Raw genomic sequence first — 20,686 nt, forward strand, 5'->3', positions numbered from 1 at the left:
TCGCTAGCTAGCTAGACAGTTTTATTTAGCTTACGTTAGCTACTGTAACCTATTGGAGCTTTGTTTGTATTTAGCTTGCACTTCAAATGGCATCCCTCTGAGATTTTATTTAGATTTATTTATTTATTTTCCAATCAGGCAAAGTACTATGAAGGCACCACTGATCTCGACAAGAGGCGCAACATTCAGAGAAATTCACAATTCAGGGTAATGTTAAGAAGTGAACTTCTATTTGATAACTGGACAGATTTAGCTACGTACAACAATCTTTAAACAACCATTTTCTATCTACATGTTGCTAACTATACATATAGTTCAGTGGAGGCTGCTGAGGGGAGGATGGCTCATAATAATGTATTGAGTAAATGGAATCATACAAGTGGTGTGGTTGATACCATTCCATTGACTCCATTCCAACCATTATTATGAGCAATCCTCCCCTCAGCAGCCTCGACTGATATACACTGCTCAAAAAAATAAAGGGAACACTTAAACAACACAATGTAACTCCAAGTCAATCTCACTTCTGTGAAATCAAACTGTCCACTTAGGAAGCAACACTGATTGACAATACATTTCACATGCTGTTGTGCAAATGGAATAGACAAAAGGTGGAAATTATAGGCAATTAGCAAGACACCCCCAATAAAGGAATGGTTCTGCAGGTGGTGACCACAGACCACTTCTCAGTTCCTATGCTTCCTGGCTGATGTTTTGGTCACTTTTGAGAGCTGGCGGTGCTTTCACTCTAGTGGTAGCATGAGACGGAGTCTACAACCCACACAAGTGGCTCAGGTAGTGCAGCTCATCCAGGATGGCACATCAATGCGAGCTGTGGCAAGAAGGTTTGCTGTGTCTGTCAGCGTAGTGTCCAGAGCATGGAGGCGCTACCAGGAGACAGGCCAGTACATCAGGAGACGTGGAGGAGACCGTAGGAGGGCAACAACCCAGCAGCAGGACCGACTACAAATCGCTTTCTACTCGTGAGAATTTTTGCCTTCATAGCAGTCGTTTTACTTAAGGTCCTTGGAAATAACCTGAACATCTGCAGTTATAAAACAATTTTAATGCTATATATATATATACACATTTGGCATGATATTGATCCCATATGGATCCACCGGATGTCCTCCATTACCAACCACCCTCCAACTTGTCATTACATCATCTACAGCTACTGTTATTGTCGTTATCTGCTAAGAAATGTTCATGCTCTATCATACTGGGTACAGAATATGGGAGATACACAGATTGGCTAAAAACACTAGCAGTGCAAGCACTCAGAACAAAGAGAGCCGCAGTGCCTGGACTTTGCAGTCTCCCTCTTCAAGTCCCCCTTCCAAGCCTGCCGAGAACAAGTGAGAGGAAGAACCTCCCACCCACACAGCAACCACCTCCTCAATATTCCACACACCAGAATTCAGTATTTTAGTCTTTAATTGTATTAAATTGCCATGTGTGTACAAAAAAATGTTTGTTTTTTTTTATAGAAAAATGTTTTATAACACAACTGTACCAAAAAATATCAAAAGTTCTTCATCTTAAATATTGGCAGGTTGGTTTTCACAGCCGTTTCACAAGGTGTTCATTATTGGAAAGTATCCTTTGGTGGTATTTATTCGCTCCACATTATTCTTTGTTGTATCCTAGGACCTACAATAGATACATATATTTTCAACCACAAGGGTGTACTAATGAGCAATGCGAGAAAAATAAAAATCCATCGTAATAGAAGACTACTGAAATTATTTCAGTGTAGATAAGGGAAGGGCAGGTATAAAATAAAAACATGACAGAAAGAAAAAGACAGTGTATGAATCAAAAGGATTTGCATATGAATGGAGTGGAAATTAGCTGACTTTGTGATCCTTCCTGAGCGGTATGAAGGCGGCCCGTCAGGAAGTTCAGGATGCAGTTGCAGAGGGAGGTGTTTAGTCACAGGGTCCTTAGCTTAGTGATAAGCATTGAGGGCACTATGGTGTTGAACGCTGAGCTGTAGTCAACCTACGTGAGAATGCTGTCGGTTTTCCTTTTGTCCAGGTGTGAATGGGCAGTGTAACGGAGATTACATCATCTGTGGATCTGTTGGGGCGGTATGCAAATTGAAGTGGGTCTAGGGTTTCTGGGATGATGGTGTTGACGTGAGCCATGACCAGCCTTTCAAAGCACTTCATGGCTACAGATGTGAGTGCTATGGGGCGGTAGTCCTTTAGGCAGGTTACCTTGCCGTTCTTGAGCACAGAGACAATGGTGGTGGCTGCTTGAAACATTGTAGGTATTACAGACTCGGCCAGAGTGAGGTTGAAAATGTCAGTGAAGACATTTGCCAGTTAATCAGCGCATGCTCCGAGTATGTGCCCTGGTAATCCATCTGGCCCTGCAGCCTTGTGAATGTTTACCTGTTTAAAGGTCTTACTCACATCGACTACAGAGAGAGTGATCACACAGTCTTCCGGAACAGCTGGTGCTCTTATGCATGCTTCAGTGTTGCTTTCCTCGAAGCGAGCATAAAAAAGGCATTTCGCTCATCTGGGAGGCTCGCGTCACTGGGCAGCTCGCGGCTGGGTTTCAATTTGTAATCCGTAATAGTTCGCATACCCTGCCACATGCGACGAGCATCAGAGCAGGTGTAATAAGATTCAATCTTAGTCCTGGATTGATGCTTTGCGTGTTTGATGGTTCGTCAGAGAGCATAGCGGGATTTCTTACAAGTGTCCTGCTCTTAGAAAGCGGTAGCTGTAGCCTTTAGCTCAGTGCAGATGTTGCCTGTAATTCTTGGCTTCTGGTTGGGATATGTACGTACTGTCACTGGAGGGGGACGATGTCGTCAATGCACTTACTGATGAAGCCGATGACTGATGTGCTTTACTCCTAAATGACATCGGATGAATCCTGGAACATATTCCAGTCTGTGCTTGCAAAAAACAGTCCTGTAGCTTAGCATCCGCATTATCAGACCACTTCCGTAATGAGCGAGTCACTGGTACTTCCTGCTTGAGTTTTTGCTTGTAAGCGGGAATCAGGAGGATAGAATTATGGTCAGATTTGCCAAATGGAGGGTTAGCTTTGTATGCGTCTCTGTGTGTGGAGTAAAGGTGGTGTAGAGTTTTTTTTTTCTCCTCTGGTTGCACATGTGACATGCTGGTAGAAATGAGGTAAAATGGATATGTTTCCCTGCATTAAATCCCCGGTCACTAGGAAAACTGGGTGAGTTATCTTGTTTGCTTATGGCCTGATACAGCTTGTTGATTGAGGTCTTAGTACATGCATCAATTTGTGGTGGTAAATAGACAGCTACGGGGAAAAAAATTGAAAACTATCTAGTGATAGTAAATAGTGTAAATAGTGTGGTCTACAGCTCATCATGAGGTACTCTACTTCAGGCAAGCAAAACCTTGAGACTTCCTTAATATTAGAGATTGCGCATCAACTATTGTTGACAAATAAAAACCACCCCACGTCTTAAAGGAGGTTGCTGGTCTGTCTTGCCAATGCACAGAAAACCCAGTAACTGTATATTATCCATGTCCTCGTTCAGCCACAACTCAGTGAAACAGCAGATATGTCCCGTTTATACTCCAGTGATTGCACGGTCGCCAGTAGGACGGATGGTAAAGGCAGATTATCCACTCACCAACTAATTCTAAACCAAGCACCCGGATATGCACCCCCTGTATCGGCATCTCCTCTTCATATGAATTTGGGCCTGGTCCGGGAGGAGCCGTACATTTTTCACCTCCGATTCATTAAATAAAACATCTTTGTTTAGTCAGAGGTGAGTAATCGATGTTGTGATGTCCAGAAGCTCTTTTCAGTCATAAGAGACAGTGGCAGAAACATTATGTACAAATAAAAGTTAAACATGAAAACACACACACAGAATAGCACAATTGGTTAGAAGCCCATTAAAATGGCAGCCATCGCCTCCGGCGCCATTAACTGTGGCGTCCCACCACTAAATTAATATAGGAGAAACACTGGGTGTACTCCTGAGGGGGGAAGAGGCATTGTTGGGACCTCTTCACGATTGTGATGGTGTGTTTGGACCATGATATATCCTTAGTGTTGTAGACACCAAGGAATCTTTCAACCCGCTCCCTACACCCTGTCCATGTGAAAAGGATGTGTTCAGTAGAGTTGGGTGGTATACAGATTTTCCTACCGTCATACTGTACCATACCGGGGTATACGGTATTACTTGATGTGCACACAAGGGCCGCTATAATTTATTTTAATAATAACAACTTTTTGTGAGGGACACACACACACACACACACATGCTTCTCTCCTCCATTTCAACAACCCCCCAAAAAATAACAAAGGTGCTGGGGTGAACAGCGGCGCTGTTTCCCCAAATAGAGACTCGATCTTTTATATTTTTAGGATGGTATTACTGAAATCAAAATAAAATGTGATGCTTACAGTCAGTGATTTTCTGGGAAACCACTTTGGTGCAAAAGTAGCCCGAAAAAAGCATAGGTTTGGAGTACATTTGAGCTGCCCTGTATACCAACCAACATCAAAGATACTAATGTTATTTAGGTCTATATTTTGGAATTAATGCAATGATGCTAATAAACATCATGGAAAACTGAGTTGGATACTGGGCTGACCGGAGAAATCTCTGGAGCTTTTCCACTCTAAGGCAAATACTTTCTAATGATTTGTGGAACACTGCGAGCACAGTTTTAGCTAAGCAGCTGTTTAAGTTGCAGATTGTGTTTAAAGGTAGACTCAATAAAATGAGATTATCTGTGGTGCTGCTCGTGACATTGAGATGAGTGAGACGCAAGACTTTGCTCTCACACAGTCACACGGTATCTGCGCATGTGCACGGGTTAGTGCTTCAACGCTCTTATTTGTTGGGGGAAATTGACCTACTATGCTGTTTACTTTCTGCATCTACACTACCGGTCAAAAGTTTTAAACACCTACTCATTCAAGGGTTTCTTTTTTTGACTATTTTCTACATTATAATACAATAGTTAAGACATCAAAACTATGAAAACACATATGGAATCATGTTAGTTACCAAATAAGTGTTAAACAAATCTAAATATATTTTATATTTGAGATTCTTCAAATAGCCATCCTTTATCTTGATGACAACTTTGCACACTCTTGGCATTCTCTCAACCAGCTACCTGGAATGCTTTTCCATCAGCCTTGAAGGAATTCACACATATGCTGAGCACTTGTTGGCTGCTTTTCCTTCACTCTGCAGTGCGACTCATCCCAAAACATCTCAATTTGGTTTAGGTCAGGGGGTTGTGGAGACCAAGTCATCTGATGCAGCACTCCATCACTCTCCTTGGTCAAATAGCCCTTACACAGCCTGGAGGTGTGATGGGTCATTGTCCTGTTGAAAAATAAATGATAGTCCCACTAAGCCCAAACCAGATGGGTTGGTGTAATCGCTGAAGATTGCTGAGGTAGCCATGCTGGTTAAGTGTGCCTTGAAATCTAAATAAATCACAGACCGTGTCACCAGCAAAGCACCCCCAATCCATAACACCTCCAAGCAGAGATCATCCGTTCACCCACACCGCATCTCACAAAGACACGCTGCTTGGAACAAAAATCTCCAATTTGGACTCAAGACCAAAGGACAAATTTCCAACGGTCTAATGTACATTGCTCATGTTTCTTGGCCCAAGCAAGTCTCTTCTTATTATTGGTGTCCTTTAGTAGTGGTTTCTTTGCAAAAATTCAACCATGAAGGCCTGATTCACAGTCTCCTCTGAAGAGTTGATGTTGAGATGTGTCTGTTACTTGAACTCTGAAGGATTTATTTGGGCTGCAATTTCTGAGGCTGGTAACTCTATTGAACGTATCCTCTGCAGCAGAAGTAACTCTGGGTCTTCTTTTCCTGTGGTGGTCCTCATGAGAGCCAATTTCATCATAGAGCTTGATGGTTTTTGCAACTACACTTGAAGACACTTTCAAAGTTCTTGAAATTTTCCGTATTGACTGACATTCTTGTCTTTAAGTAATGATGGACTGTCGTTTCTCTCTTCTTATTTGAGCTGTTCTTGCCATAATATGGACTTGGTCATTTACCAAATAGGGATATCTTCTGTATACCCTCCTGACCTTGTCACAACTGAAGGAAAGAAATTCCACAAATTAACTTACTGCAGCACACCTGTTAATTGAAATGCATTCCAGGTGACTACCTCATGAAGCTGGTTTAGAGAATGCAAAGAGTATGCAAAGCTGTCATCAAGGCAAAGGGTGGCTATTTTAAGAATCATATAAAATATATTTTGATTTGTTTAACACTTTTTTGGTTACTGCATGATTCCATTTGTTTTATTTGATAGTGTTGATGTCTTCACCATTATTCTACAATGTAGAAAATAGTAAAAATAAAGAAAAACTTTTGACCTGTAGTGTGTCATAATCACTGAGTCTACCTTTAAGGGAATTCCTCACATTCTATCAAAATGTAATCAACTCAAACGTTCTAAATGTACACAAAATACTTATAGGAAAAACTACCCCTAGACGTGAGCAAGACTGTTTGACAGCTACAGCCTTTGCATTATAGGGGCCCCAGTTACTAAATAACAGTGTGTCATCCACAGATTTCACACTCTACAGTCAAAGATGAATGAAACCCCTTTCATCTGTGCTACAATGCCACTGTCAGCCAGTGGATACCTAGCTAGTCCACATTGTTCAAGTATCTTGAAAGTCGAAAGTTCTAGCTAATGTTGAATTATATTTGGTCTAAAAAGGACTTCGTTATCTGTTGTTGTGCCTCTTTCCCAGCAGTCAGACATTTCAATTTCACTTCCCTGGTGGTACTAGTGTGTGTGTGTGTGTGTGTGTGTGGGCACTGGACTATATATCTAACTAGCCTGGTTTGACAGCTAGTCAACAAGTTAGCCAGCTGTCAAATCTTGCTGGCAGTAGAGATGTAACTTGTTTCGCTAGCTGTATTCTTTCATACTGCGCTGGCTTAACTAGCAAGCTACTATCAGTATGAGGTTTCCTGTTCAAGACTGACTAGAGAAACGGCATAGCGAGATACTATTTGAGTGTATTGTATTGTGTAGCTAGCTTGATATTACATGGCTTGCAGTGGACACTAGCCCTAAGATACTCGTCTTCCGGGCTGAGGTTTGAATGACGTATTCTGCCACACAGGCTAGTAGTGTGTGTGTGTGTGTGTGTGTGTGTGTGTGTATTGGAGGTAGCTAGCTAGCTAGCTAACGGTAGCTAGTAGTATCTGAAACATCCTTAAAACACAGCATTGTTATCATTCTCATCTATGTCTAAATATGTTTACCTAAAGCCATTTATTTAAAGGAAACTCACCCGGCCGGCCATATTGCTGTTTGTTGTCGTTTTTCAAATACAATTCAGCTTAAATGTTCCCAGCACTGCTGACAGCACAATCGTTGAACTCCACTAATGCTACACAGGCTAAGTGGGCGGGATCGCCGTGACTTACGAAGTGATGTCATCACGCACACGTTGTTGAGGAAATATTTGGACAAACTACAAATTACCCAAACTCTGTTGGAAATTTTGGCCAGCGGGACAGCATATATATATATTCACTCCGCAGGTAAATTTATCCCAGGTGTGTACATAGGTTATTAATAACACATATTTCGGAAACTGCACAATCAAACGATCTAATAAACTGCTTCAATATTGTGAGCATAGGTAGTTGTTTTTAACACACTCATAAACAAAAATATATATATATTGTACATGATCAGGATTACTTTTATATGCCTATTCTCAATATGTGAATTTCCAAGTTTGCTAGTATACAAATGGTCAGAGAGATTATTTTATAAAGTCAAATGGAAAAGTGAATACTTTATTGCAAATAGGCCGATCATAAAACCACTAAACAGAAAAGAGAACGAAAACACTTTTGAAAACATATTTATTTGAATTTATCTGAACATCAGATATACTCGGTAATTGTTAGTCAGCAAGAACCGTCTGCACATTTGATATTGATGTGTATAGAAACCAAAACAAGAAATACTTTTGGGGTTTTGGAAAACTGTTTGAAGCTGTGGATGCTGTATAGGGGGCTATATTTCAAACCTGTGAAATATCAATAAAAAATTATAAAATCTAAATTCACAAGTTGCGTTTGGTGGAATATTGGTGGACACTGTATTTCTGTAAACACTCAAATGAAACAGGTCCATCGTGTTTCTGCTCAACGTCATACCTACAAGTAACTGCCAAAATAAAGGAAACACTTGAGTAAATGAGGGATACAAAGTATATTGAAAGTAGGTGTGGTTCCTAAGTTAATTAAGCAACTAACATCTCATCATGTTTAGGGTCATGTATAAAAATGACTAGTTGCCCATTATTTTGGCTACCATGGCTAGAAGAGATCTCAGTTACTTTGAAAGAGGGGCCTCAAAGGAGCATAGGGAGTTTAAAGGGTATGTGTATCAAATCAAATTTTATTGGTCACATTTAGCAGAGGTTATAGCGGGTGCGGTCGAAAGGCTAACGTTATTAACTCCTAACAATGCAATAAAATGTCAATAAAAAAATCCAATTAACCCAAATAGCACTCTTAACGGTAACCAAAAGGCAATCTATATGTAAGTACACTGGAATAATCTACAAAAGATATACTACGAATATGTACAGCCAGTGCTTGACTTGGGCAGCAGCTCACCGGAGCGGAGTACCAGCACCTCAATTTTTCTACTGCTCGAAAAATTATTGTGGAGCTCCTGCACCATAAACAGTACCAACACCCAAAATGAGTACTGGCACCTATTTCAGGCCAATTAAAGCACTGTGTACAGCATTAGATATATTGGTGAGTTATGTCAAGAATCCAGGATATAAATATATATGCAGTGTGTATAAACAGTGTAACTAAATACTAAAGTACAGCAGTAGAAATATTAGAATGAGCTATGTTGGGAAGTGTCCAGTGCAGGGCTTTCCAACCCTGTTCCTGGATAGCTACAGTCCTGTAGGTTTTTGCTCCAACCCTAATCTAGCTCACCTGATTCTAAAAATGTGCTGGTTGATAAACTGAATCAGGTTAGTTACAACTGGTGTTGGAACGAAAACCTAAAATAGGGTAGCTCTCCAGGAACAGGGTTGGAGAACCCTGGTTGAGTGGTTCAATGTCTCTGACATCAGACAGCAGTGTGTGTGACTGTGTGTGTGTCACCGGATCTCAACCCAATTGAACACTTATGGAAGATTCTGCATTTTCCACCACCATCAACAAAACAACAGATTATGGAATTTCTCATGGAAGAATATTGTTGCATCCCTACAATAGAGTTACAGACACTTGTAGAATCTATGCCAAGGCGCATTTATGCTGTTCTGGCTGCTCGTGGTTGTCAAACGCCCTACTAAAACACTTTATGTTGGTGTTTCTTTTATTTTGTAAGTTACCTGTAGATTTACAGTACCAGTCAAAGGTTTGGACACACCTACTTATTCAAGGGTTTTTCTTTATTTTGCCTATGTTCTACATTGTAGAATAATAGTGAAGACATCAACACTATGAAATAGCACATATGGAATCATGTAGTAACCAAAAAAGTGTTAAACAAATCTAAATACATTTTATTTGAGATTCTTCAAAGTAGCCACCCTAATTTGTGGAATTTCTTTCCTTCTTAATGCATTTGAGCGAATCAGTTGTGTTGTGACAAGGTTGGGGTGGTATACAGAAGATAGCCCTACTAGGTAAAAGACCAAATCCATATTATGGCAAGAACAGCTCAAATAAGCAAAGAGAAACAACAGTCCATCATTACTTTAAGACAGGAAGGTGAGTCAATCCGGAACATTTCAAGAACTTTGAAAGTTTCTTCAAGTGCAGTCGCAAAAACCATCAAGGACTATGATGAAACAGTCTCTCATGAGGACCGCTACAGGAAAGAAAAGACCCAGAGTTACCTCTGCTGCAGAGGATAAGTTCAATAGAGTTAACTGCACCTCAGATTGCAGCCCAAAGAAATGCTTCAGAGTTCAAGTAATAGACACATTTCAACATCAACTGTTCAGAGGAGACTGCGTGAATCAGGCCTTCAAGGTCAAATTGCTGCAAAGAAAACACTACTAAAGGACACCAATAAGAAGAGACTTGCTTGGGCCAAGAAACACAAGCAATGGACATTACACTGGTAGAAATCTGTCCTTTGGTCTGATGAGTCCAAATTTGAGCTTGTTGGTTTCAACCGCAGTGTCTTTGTGAGATGCAGAGCAGATGAACGGATGATCTCTGCATGTGTGGTTCTCACCGTGGAGGTGGAGGTGTGATGGTGCTTTGCTAGTGACACTGTCAGTGATTTATGTAGAATTCATGGCACACTTAACCAGCATGGCTACCATAGCATTCTACAGCAATACGCCTTCCCATCTGGTTTGCGCTTAGTGGGACTATAATTTGTTTTTCAACAGGACAATGACCCAAAACACACCTCCAGGCTGTGATGAAGTGCTGCATCAGATGACCTCAACCAAATTGAGATGGTGTGAGGTGGATTGGACCGCAGAGTGAAGGAAAAGCAGCCAAAAAGATCAACATTTGTGGGAACTCCTTCAAGACTGTTGGAAAAGCATTCCAGGTGAAGCTGGTTGAGAGAATGCCAAGAGTGTGCCAAGGTAAAAGTTGGCTACTTTGAAGAATCTCAAATATAACATTTATTTTTATTTGTTTAACACTTTTTTGCTTACATGATTCCATGTGTGTCATTTCATAGATTTGATGTCTTCATTATTATTCTACAATGTAGAAAATAATAAAAATAAAAAACCCTTCAATGAGTAGCTGTGTCCAAACTTTTTACTGGTACTGTGCATTACATCTAATCACCTCAAACTTTGTCCCAAAATGTATGGTTTTACACATTTGGCCCTACCTAACAGATACATGTAGATGTGGACATTCTTGAAATGGGACTCCCACTAATGTTTAGTGACTGCTTCTTGTTAACATACTGAAAAACTCAAATGCTTCACTGACAACAAAAACAAGAGGGAAAGTCAGTTCAGTGCAGTTTATGGCACAATATTGGAGAACTCTGGTGCAGAAGTAATGAACTCTTTACAACGATGCACCCTCTGAACCAAGACTGGGCTAAAACAGAATATAATGGTCTTATATAGTGCATAAACACCATGTCAGAATACAGATCCTTCCTTTTTTAACTCAATGACTACGTTTCATTACACTAACAGGTTCATCAAATATTTACATTGCCTTCTGTAAAAAACAATCCAAAGATGTCATTGAAATTGTGGTTTAATGCCCTTTGATGGAACGAGGCCATTTTCCAACACAGGAATATTTACCTCAACAGGAGAAAAGACAATACACAATGCCAAAGTATTCATAACCCTCCAATTGCAGTTCACAACATGGCAATCCCAGAGTTGACTTGACAGGGATTCTCCCTACACATCTCTTCCCTTTGATTTGACCGTCATCCTTACTTCCACCCATTAAGCAACTGGAGACATTCATTCTTCCCCACCCAGTTGAAGCTGCTAGTCCCAGCAGATATTTACTTTGCAGGCCTTCGTCTATTAGACCTTTATATCTACAATGGCGTCCAAATCAACTTAAGTCACTTGTCCAACAAGGGACACCCAACATCCTACCCAAATGACCTCAGCACAAGAGCACATCACAGTGCTAAAATGGCCCAATCTAACTTTGCCAGGGTCAGTGAAGTTTTCCAAGAGGCAGACAGAAATCCTTAAAAATACAAAAATGTTTATTTCTGAAAATGACAAATGAAAAAAATTCTAAACCATACAAATTGTTGTTTGGTTATTAGCATACCAGGATTTAACAATGGATAATGGGTCACTCGGGATCAGACAGACGCTCAGAGGCAATCAAGACAGCTGCACCACTAAATTATATAAATGTAGCCAAACGTCGAGGCAAAGTAGAGGGCCAAAAGAGGGCACTGGTGGTGTGAAATGGCATCCATTCTGCACTATGTACTCACATTATGAAGGGGACAAAAGTGTCAGATTTATTTTAGTTAAAAACAAAACGCAATCCAAATAAAGTGATGTCGACAACCATTTGAAATAGCACGACGGGGAATTGACTGACTCTTGGCATGAATATGATGAGCACAGCAAGAGTTAGCTATTTTGACAAAATTTAACACAGGTTAGCATTTGGCATCATGAATCTTGTTCTGGAGGCAGCTCTGCAGAGTGGTCAATAGCTGGCACAGCTAGGCATAAAATTCAGACTTTAAACCTAACCACACTTCTAACCCTAAATTATGACCAAAAAGCTCATTTCTGTTTTCATGAATACCTAGTGTAGCCCCTTTTGACTTTGCAGCTGGCGCGTCTAAGAGGAAATTGCAGTTCTTCCTCCAGGACAAGACTCAAGAGAAATGTCATCATGCAAATTTAACTGCTGGGATATCCCAATGTTTTCTAACCTACCTTCAACTAGCTAAAACCCCATCTGCTTCAGAAAGATATGAACAGAGAGAAATGAAGAGACCACCTTGACCAATAGCCTTGTCTCTGGCCTGTAAAAGAAGCAGTGTTGGTGGCGCTCGATATTGCACCTTTTCCTGTGGCAACGGAGTCAGCTGTAGGCTTTGTAAGCCCAATCTTTATTCTACAGGAGATAAACATGTATTTCTCTTTCTTAAACTTTTATTGTGGTTGTACAATATTCCCTGATGGCCTGCTGTGGCCGATGAGATTTTAACAGAATCCTGAAAGAACATCAAAAAATAAAATAATGAGAATTAGAGGGGTGATGGAATTGTCCGTTGAGGGGGAACCGGGAATCCTTTTGACTTTTTTTGGTCGCTCTCCCATGTCCCCTTCTTAAAACTTAACACACTCTGGTCACACACACACACCCGCCACTGTGCTGCTGTGGTCCCGCCGTTTGTTCTGAGGACAGAAAATACAAGATCTACAGTAAACAGTGGTTTGAAAAGTCATCCTTTCCTGTTTGGAACGATGCAGTGAGTTATGCAATCTGACAGAACATGTGGCAAGTGTGCATGTGTCGCTCTTGAAGAGCCTCACCTATGTTAGCTTCTTCGCTTTGTTGTAAAGCGAGTCCACGACTTTGCTCATGTTCTGAATCGTTTCCAAGGCCGCGCCATAAGTCTTGTCAACTGGTGGCTCGTCAAATATGATCAAGACACCCTCACCTTGGTCCAGGATCCCTATAAATGCACAGGCAATTTAGACTAAATGACAATTCACTGAACAGAATACAAGTAGAGGTATGATACAGTAGTTTATACCAGACATGTACCAAGCAAGTAGACAATTGATTTACCATGAAACTTCTTGTCCAGGATCATCTGTGACAATTTCCTCTCGACATCCGCCTAAGGGAAAAAAAACACATTCGCTGATTACTGACAATACATCAATGCATATAGGATTCATAAGATGTGTGAATATTATATCACAGGACTAAATTCTTGCTGATTTTCCCCTTCTCAAACACCAAAGAAATTAAGGTAGCAAAGCAGAAACCTCTATACCTTTGACAGTTTGATGAGACCTGATATGTGTTCAATCTGGAAAGGAGAAACACCATAAAGGATTATGATATGAGTGGTTAGTTAGAAATCCAACATAAAGCAATATTTACCGTCCCCAGGTGTACACACCTGTACTCTGGAGAAGGGCTCGATGACACGGATAAGGTTCCCTTCCAGCAGGTTGTCATACAGCGTGGCCAGGTGGGTTCTGATGATGGGGTCGTCCCGCAACTCTGCTTTGTATTCTGTAAGGGCCTAGAGATGGAGGGGGGGGGGGGAAATAGGAGGAGAGGGAGTGGAAAGAAAGAGGGAGAAAAGAAAGAGGCTTAGTGGGGAGGAGAGAGAAGGTGAGACAAGGGAGGATACAAATGGGCCCGTCACAATAGAGGTCCTCAGAAAGACAAAAAAATAAAATAAACATTGCACCAACAATGAGGGCTAAAGAAAGTTGTTACCTTTTCAAAGTCTGCTAATGATCTGTTCTTGCTGGCTTGTGCAACACATTTCAGTGCATCTGTCTGCAAAGGGAGGTAGACTACGGTCAGCCAGGTACCAACCAATTTAAACTTGTTACACAATGCAAGTTGAGAAAAACCACCCCCACACACGCAAATGGCGGGTTCTTACCTGTCGGCCCGCATGCCGCAGGGCCAGTTTACCGCTGATCAGGGACTGCACCTCTTCTGGTCTGAAAGAAACCAGCACCAGAGGGTCAACCAAGTCGGAACACATCAACGCTACCCCAAGCCATACATGTATGCTTCATATCATTGCGACACAGCTAGGAGGTAGTATCACTTACAGGCTGAGCATGATCTTGCAGAGCAGCATGTATTTGAGACCGGTAATGGCTTTAGGGTGGTCGATGGAATCGTAGCCCTCAAAGGCCTCAAAGAAGTAGGAGTAGGCAGTCTTCCAGTCTTTCTCCGAAGCTGCGTGGACAATCCCTGCAGGGGAGGAAGCATGGTCAGTCATCCACACTAAGCATGGCACTTCGCCACCTCAACACACAGCTCTTCTTAAATGTGGGTCAGTAAACTAATTCTGGGTGTTACTAATGAGTAAGACATTGACATTGAAATCCCTGGTAAATTAATACACAGTGACCATAGGCCATTTTTCTGATGAATTTACAGCTTCATTGATTATTTTAATGATAGAACAAAACAAGAGCTCAGAGTGTATTCTATTCTGTTGTATAACGTTCTGTTGTTTCTGACAAAAGAAGCTGCCATTAGTGTTCCTCAATGGCTTAGCAACTGTAGGGGACTATGGATGGAGGCTCGTTCACTGGGACTGACCTGACATCATGTCCAGGGCTGCTTGCAGCTTGGGGGGACAGTAGATGCCGTTGGCCGTGGTGCGGGCTGAGGTGAGAGCGGCACGGGCCTTGGGCAGGTTGCTGAGCGCATGGTACGTCTTGCTCTCCTGCAGCTGCACCTCCACCAGCAGCGCCTTGTCATCCATCTTCTTCAGCTCATGGAGCAGCTGGGTGCCTGAACACCAGAGAAACATAATGGTCATATAGTAATTTAGCTGACACCTATCTAAAGTTCCTTCTAGTTAACACATCTTTAGTATACATGTGTGGCCCACAATCTTGGTGTTGTGGAATATGAAAGATCAACTCAATGTCATGAGGTTCGACCTGTTTGACAGCTCATTATAAGGCGTCCAGGAGACGGGGGTGAATGGGATACTATGTCATGCTACATAGCTTTGGACACAGCTATGGGTGAACATATCCCATGCTTAGCCCTCCACGCTCAGACAGATGCTGAGCTCATGGAGCAGGGATAATATTGTCAGTCCATACAGATAGAACTGTCACTCACCAAGCGCCAAGGCCTCCTGGTATCTTTTGGTGTCAAAATAGAGCGAGATCAGACGGGCCTGGGGAGAAGGGAGGAGAAATGTGTCATTGATTGCCATTGAACCACATCATAGTGTAAAAATATGAATGATATCACTCTGGGATGGTAGGGAAATATGTTGAGAGAGACTAAATTACATATGGTCTTCAAACTAAATCGTCAGAGTCTACAACAGCTCGTCTTCTAGGTGAAGGGGGTCAGCTTACCTCAAGAGCCTGCCTGAGGAAGGTCCTCTTCTCCACCTTGGCCCACTCGATGCATTCCAGACACAGCTCCACCTCCTGGCCTGTAGCTGCCTCCATGTCTAGGAAGAGGTCCAGCAGGGAGCGGACCAGCCGGGCTGCCTTAGCCTTACTGATGGAGATGAGGAATGGCCGCACAAACTTCAGCAGACCCCCCAACTCTGGGGTAGAGGAATGACCACAGCAGAAATTAGGACTAAATGAATGACAACAGTAAGCATATCTTGTCTACCCAATAAGCCTTTCTATCCAAGGTTGTGTTGTGTCTGTCAAAATAGTGATGTTAGCTTCATAACTGGAAATACTCTGTTATTGGGTACTACTGAACAGTTAAGCAATGGCACATACAGTGAATCAATGTGCAGTTAATGGATTACACACTCCCAAGTTAGTCTAGTGCAGCAGCCAGGCTAATAGACCAGATATGGTGTTTGTGTTGAGTCTTACCTGCAGCCTGTCCTGTTTTGGCCAGGAGTGACCCCAGCTCCAAGATGCTTTGTTCTTTAACCCGAACGGCTTCTTCATCACTGTCCTGGATATCTCTCCTCACTGTTCGACAAGGAAAATAATGCACAGATTGTCAGTGTATGAAAAGATATAGCCAATGTCAGTCTTCTAGTCCTAGCTAACTACTGTGTTCCTTGTCTGTCTTAGTTACTGCTTATCTGGGTCTACTAGGCTTGCAAGTCAACATATAACTGGGGCCCTGTGACTAATGCAATTTGATGACAACTACAACAGGGAATAGCATACTACAAAGTTAGCTACAGAACTGTCAACAGGTTGGTGGTTAATTAGCTACCTAGCGATAGCTAATGAAGAACAGTGGATTTGATCTCACTGGTCATTTGGCAACGTAAGCAAGCTAACGTTGACGTAGTAACTCATTTTAGAGCGTCTAACAGTAGCTACATTGTCTACACCAACATTACATAACGTTACCTAACTAAGATTAATTCAATTATCAAGTGCATTGAGGTAGCTAGTTAGCTAACTGGTTACTATAGTTGGCTAACTAGCTTTTATTACAAGGCTGCTAGCTAGCCAACAACACTAGCTAGCTACCTACCTACATACATACCTACCGTTAGCTAGCGACTTAGAATTGTATTGTGATAACTGTTAGTTACAAACATGTTGCATTAAAAACATAAGTAACTAACTACCGTCTTAGCATGTCAGTCTGGGCTTTCCAGATCATCATGGCCTACTATAGCTAGCTAGTCATCCAACGACCACCTTGCTAGCTAACAACCCAACGATTCTACAGTGAGTCAGCACCGCACACAAACCGGCTCTTGTCAGTGTATAAAACTGACTTTGCGGTGACTTAAATCGAGCTTAAATAAAACAACAATACGAGTCTTTCTCGTCTAAATGCCTACAATCATTACTTACCGATAGAATGTAGAATATCAATAGAGGCGTTACGATCCGTGCTAATGAGAGACTGAGCTCTCTGAAACTCAACCACTGCCGCAGCCGCCATCTTAGCTAGCTAGCTACCGATTCAAAAGCTGCCTGCATACAACAATCAACAATGCCATAAGGAAATACGTAAAGGACTACGCAGCTACATCACGAGAGAGGGAGCCAAATATACGTTTTGGGGATTGTAGTTCAGTATTTCTAGTAAACAGTAGATTATATGTTGCCTTGCTGACTCACCCAATCAAATATATTGTAGGAGCAGAATGTCATGACAATTTCACTTAGGCCCATCATCAGCATTTAGTGTAGGCCTGCACAGTTGTGTAACGAGGGTACGCTATACACTCACTTCTTAATCCTCATTTTGGCTGCTAGACAATGAAAGAAAGTTGAAAGAAAACTAATAGAACATGCATATGAGGATGTCTATAAATAATTGCGTCCAAGTTTCTATGGTGGAATTTGGGCTATAGGCTACTTTGAAGCAAGGTAAGACATGCCTCATAATCAGTGGTGTAAAGTACTTAAGTAGTACTTTAAGTATTTTTACATAAGTAGTTTTTGGGGGGTATCTGTACTTTACTTTATCTATATTTTTGACAATTTTTACTTTTACTAAACTACATTCCTAAAGAAAATAATGTACTTTTTACTCCATACATTTCTCCTGGCACCCAAAAGTACTTGTTACATTTTCAATGGCTAACAAGACAGGAAAATGGTCAAATTAATGCACTTATCAGGAAAACATCTCTGGTCATCTGGTGGACTCACTAAACACAAATGCTTGGTTTGTAAATTATGTCTGAGTGTTGGAGTGTGCCCCTGGCTATCTTTAAATAAAAAACAAGAAAATTGTGCCTTCTGGTTTGCTTAATAACACCCAGAAAAGGCCACTCGACGTTATCCTCACAATTATCCTGATAGGTATCAGTCAGGTGTTTTCTGTAATGACCTTAGTGATCACTGTTTTACAGCCTGTGTTCGTAATGGCTGCTCAGTGAAACAACCTGTCCTGATTTGTCATACAGGCCTGCTAAAAGACTTTAATGAGTAAGCCTTCATTCATGAACTGGCCTCTGTAAAATCGTATTGAATTAGCTTGATCCCTTCTGTCGAAGACGCTTGGACCTTTTTTGATATTTTCAGTGGTATTGTTAAACATGCCCCCATAAAGAAAATGAGAATTAAAAAACAGGTTCAGCCCCTGGTTCGACCGTGATTTAACAGAGTTACTCCACTTCAAGCATTGCATTTGGTGAAAGGCTCAGCACACGCATACTCAGGCTGACTGGCTCTCGTTTAGGCAAATGAGAAATAAGTGCACTCATGCTATCCGGAAGGCCAAAGTTAGTTACTTTAAGAAGTAGTTCTCTCTCTCGCTGGGTCTAACGCCAAGAAGTTCTGAAAAACGGTTAAAGACCGAGAGAATAACCCTCCTCCTCACAGCTGCCCATGTCCCTTAATTTGATGTGGTTGTTACTGACAAGAAGCACATGGCTGAGCTCTTTAATCACAACTTCGTTAAGTCAGGATTCCTATTTGACTCAGCCATGCCTCCTTACACGTCCAACATTTCCTCATCTCCCACCCCTTCTAATGCGACTATCCCCGATGCTTCTTCCTCTTTTCCCTCTGCCCCGCTACAACGTTTCTCCCTGCAGGCAGTCACTGAGTCTGAGGTGCTAAAGGAGCTCCTGAAACTTGACGCCAAAAATCTGTCTAAACCATCTGGGTCAGATGGTTTAGACCCTTTCTTCTTTAAGGTTGCTGCCCCTTTCATCACCAAGCCTATCTTCAACCACTTTAACCTGTCTCTCCTTTCTGGGGAGGTTCTCATTGCTTGGAAGGCAGCCATGGTTTGTCCTTTATTTAAAGGGGGAGATCAAGCTGATCCTAACTGTTATAGGCCTATTTTCATTTTGCCCTGTTTATCAAGTGTTGGAAAAACGTGTCAATAATCAACTGATGTCTATAGTATTCTCCCTGGTATGCAATCTGGTTTCTGCTCAGGTTATGGCTGTGTCATTGCAACCTTAAAGGTCCTAAATGATGTCGCCATTGCCCTTGATTCTAAGCAATGTTGTGCTGCTATTTTTATTGACTTGGCCAAAGCTTTTGATACGGTAGACCATTCTATTCTTGTGGGCCGGCTAAGGAGTATTGGTGTCTCTGAGGGGTTTTTGAACTGGTTTGCTAACTACCTCTCAAAGAGTGCAGTGAATAAAGTCAGAAAATCTGCTGTCTCAGCCACTGCCTGTCACCAAGGGAGTACCCCAAGGCTGGATCCTGAGCCCCATGTTATGCTTAATTTACATCAACAACATAGCTCAGGCAGTAGGAAGCTCTCTCATCCATTTATATGCAGATGATAGTCTTATACTCAGCTGGCCCCTCCCTGGATTTTGTGTTAAACGCTCTACAACAAAGCTTTCTTAGTGTCCAATAAGCTTTCTCTACCCTTAACCTTGTTCTGAACACCTCCAAAATTAAGGTAAAGTGGTTTGGTAAGAAGAATGCCCCTCTCCCCACAGGTGTGATTACTACCTCTGAGGGTTTAGGGCTTGAGATAGTCACCTCATATAAGTACTTGGGAGTATGGCTAGACGGTACACTGTCCTTCTCTCAACACATATCAAATCTGCAGGCTAAAGTTAAATCTCGACTTGGTTTCCTTTATCGTAATCGCACCTCTTTCACCCCCGCTGCCAAACTAACCCTGATTCAGGTGACCATCCTATCCATGCTAGATTACGCAGACATAATTTATAGATTGGCAGGTAAGGGTACTCTCGAGCGGCTAGATATTCTTTACCATTTGGCCATCAGATTTGCAACCAACGCTTCTTATAGGACACATCGCTGCGCTCTATACTCCTCTGTAAACTGTTCATCTCTGTATACCCGTCGCAAGACCCACTGGTTGATGCTTATTTATAAAAACCCTCTTAGGCCTCACTCCCCCCTAGCTGAGATACCTACTGCAGCCCTCATCCTCCACATACAACAACCGTTCTGCCAGTCACATTCTGTTAAAGGTCCCCAAAGCACACACATCCCTGGGTCGCTCCTCTTTTCAGTTTGCTGCAGCTAGCGACTGGAACGAGCTGCAACAAACACTCAAACTGGACAGTTTTTTCTTCATCTCTTCATTCAAAGACTGAATCATGGACACTCTTACTGACAGTTGTGGCTGCTTTGCATAATGTATTGTTGTCTCTACCTTCTTGCCCTTTGTGCTGTTGTCTGTGCCCAATAATATTTGTACCATGTTTTGTGCTGCTACCATGTTGTGTTGCTACCATGTTGTTGTCATGTTGTGTTGCAGCCTTGCTATGTTGTTGTCTTAGGTCTCTCTTTATGTGGTGTTGTCCCTCTTGTCGTGATGTGTGTTTTGTCCTATATTTATATTTTATTTATATTTTTAATCTTAGCCACCGTCCCCGCAGGAGGCGTTTTGCCTTTTGGTAGATAAGAATTTGACTTGCCTGACTTGCCTAGTTAAATACTGTAAATTATTAAATATATATATTTTTTTAACTTTTAACACTTAAGTATTTTTTAGCAATTACATTTACTTTTGATACTTAAGTATATTTAAAACCAAATACTTTTTTACTTTTAC

The 20,686-nt window shown here is 41.6% G+C and overlaps 2 protein-coding genes across 3 annotated transcripts in view; both read right to left on the reverse strand.

The window, feature by feature from the left end:
- The window catches only part of LOC129829225 (vesicle-fusing ATPase), a 42,721-nt gene extending 35,278 nt beyond the window's left edge, over positions 1-7,443 (reverse strand). For both annotated transcript variants that reach the window (XM_055890889.1, XM_055890890.1), the window contains exon 1: positions 7,324-7,443. In XM_055890889.1, the coding sequence (XP_055746864.1) occupies positions 7,324-7,335 (12 nt within the window). In that variant the 5' untranslated portion in view covers positions 7,336-7,443. The remainder of the gene's footprint in view (positions 1-7,323) is intronic.
- Positions 7,444-11,251: 3,808 nt separating this feature from the next.
- Positions 11,252-17,164, reverse strand: LOC129829229 (26S proteasome non-ATPase regulatory subunit 11B). Its single transcript, XM_055890892.1, has 13 exons — positions 17,029-17,164; positions 16,078-16,179; positions 15,595-15,791; positions 15,350-15,407; positions 14,816-15,010; positions 14,317-14,461; positions 14,142-14,202; positions 13,970-14,032; positions 13,644-13,769; positions 13,515-13,550; positions 13,304-13,355; positions 13,045-13,187; positions 11,252-12,906 (listed from the first exon to the last, which is right to left on the reverse strand). Exons 1-12 carry the CDS (start codon positions 17,117-17,119, stop codon positions 13,045-13,047), a joined length of 1,269 nt encoding a protein of 422 aa, XP_055746867.1. The 5' UTR covers positions 17,120-17,164; the 3' UTR covers positions 11,252-12,906.
- Positions 17,165-20,686: the final 3,522 nt, after the last annotated feature.

This window comes from Salvelinus fontinalis, chromosome 30 (assembly GCF_029448725.1).
Source record: "Salvelinus fontinalis isolate EN_2023a chromosome 30, ASM2944872v1, whole genome shotgun sequence".
Taxonomy (NCBI): Eukaryota; Metazoa; Chordata; class Actinopteri; order Salmoniformes; family Salmonidae; genus Salvelinus; species Salvelinus fontinalis.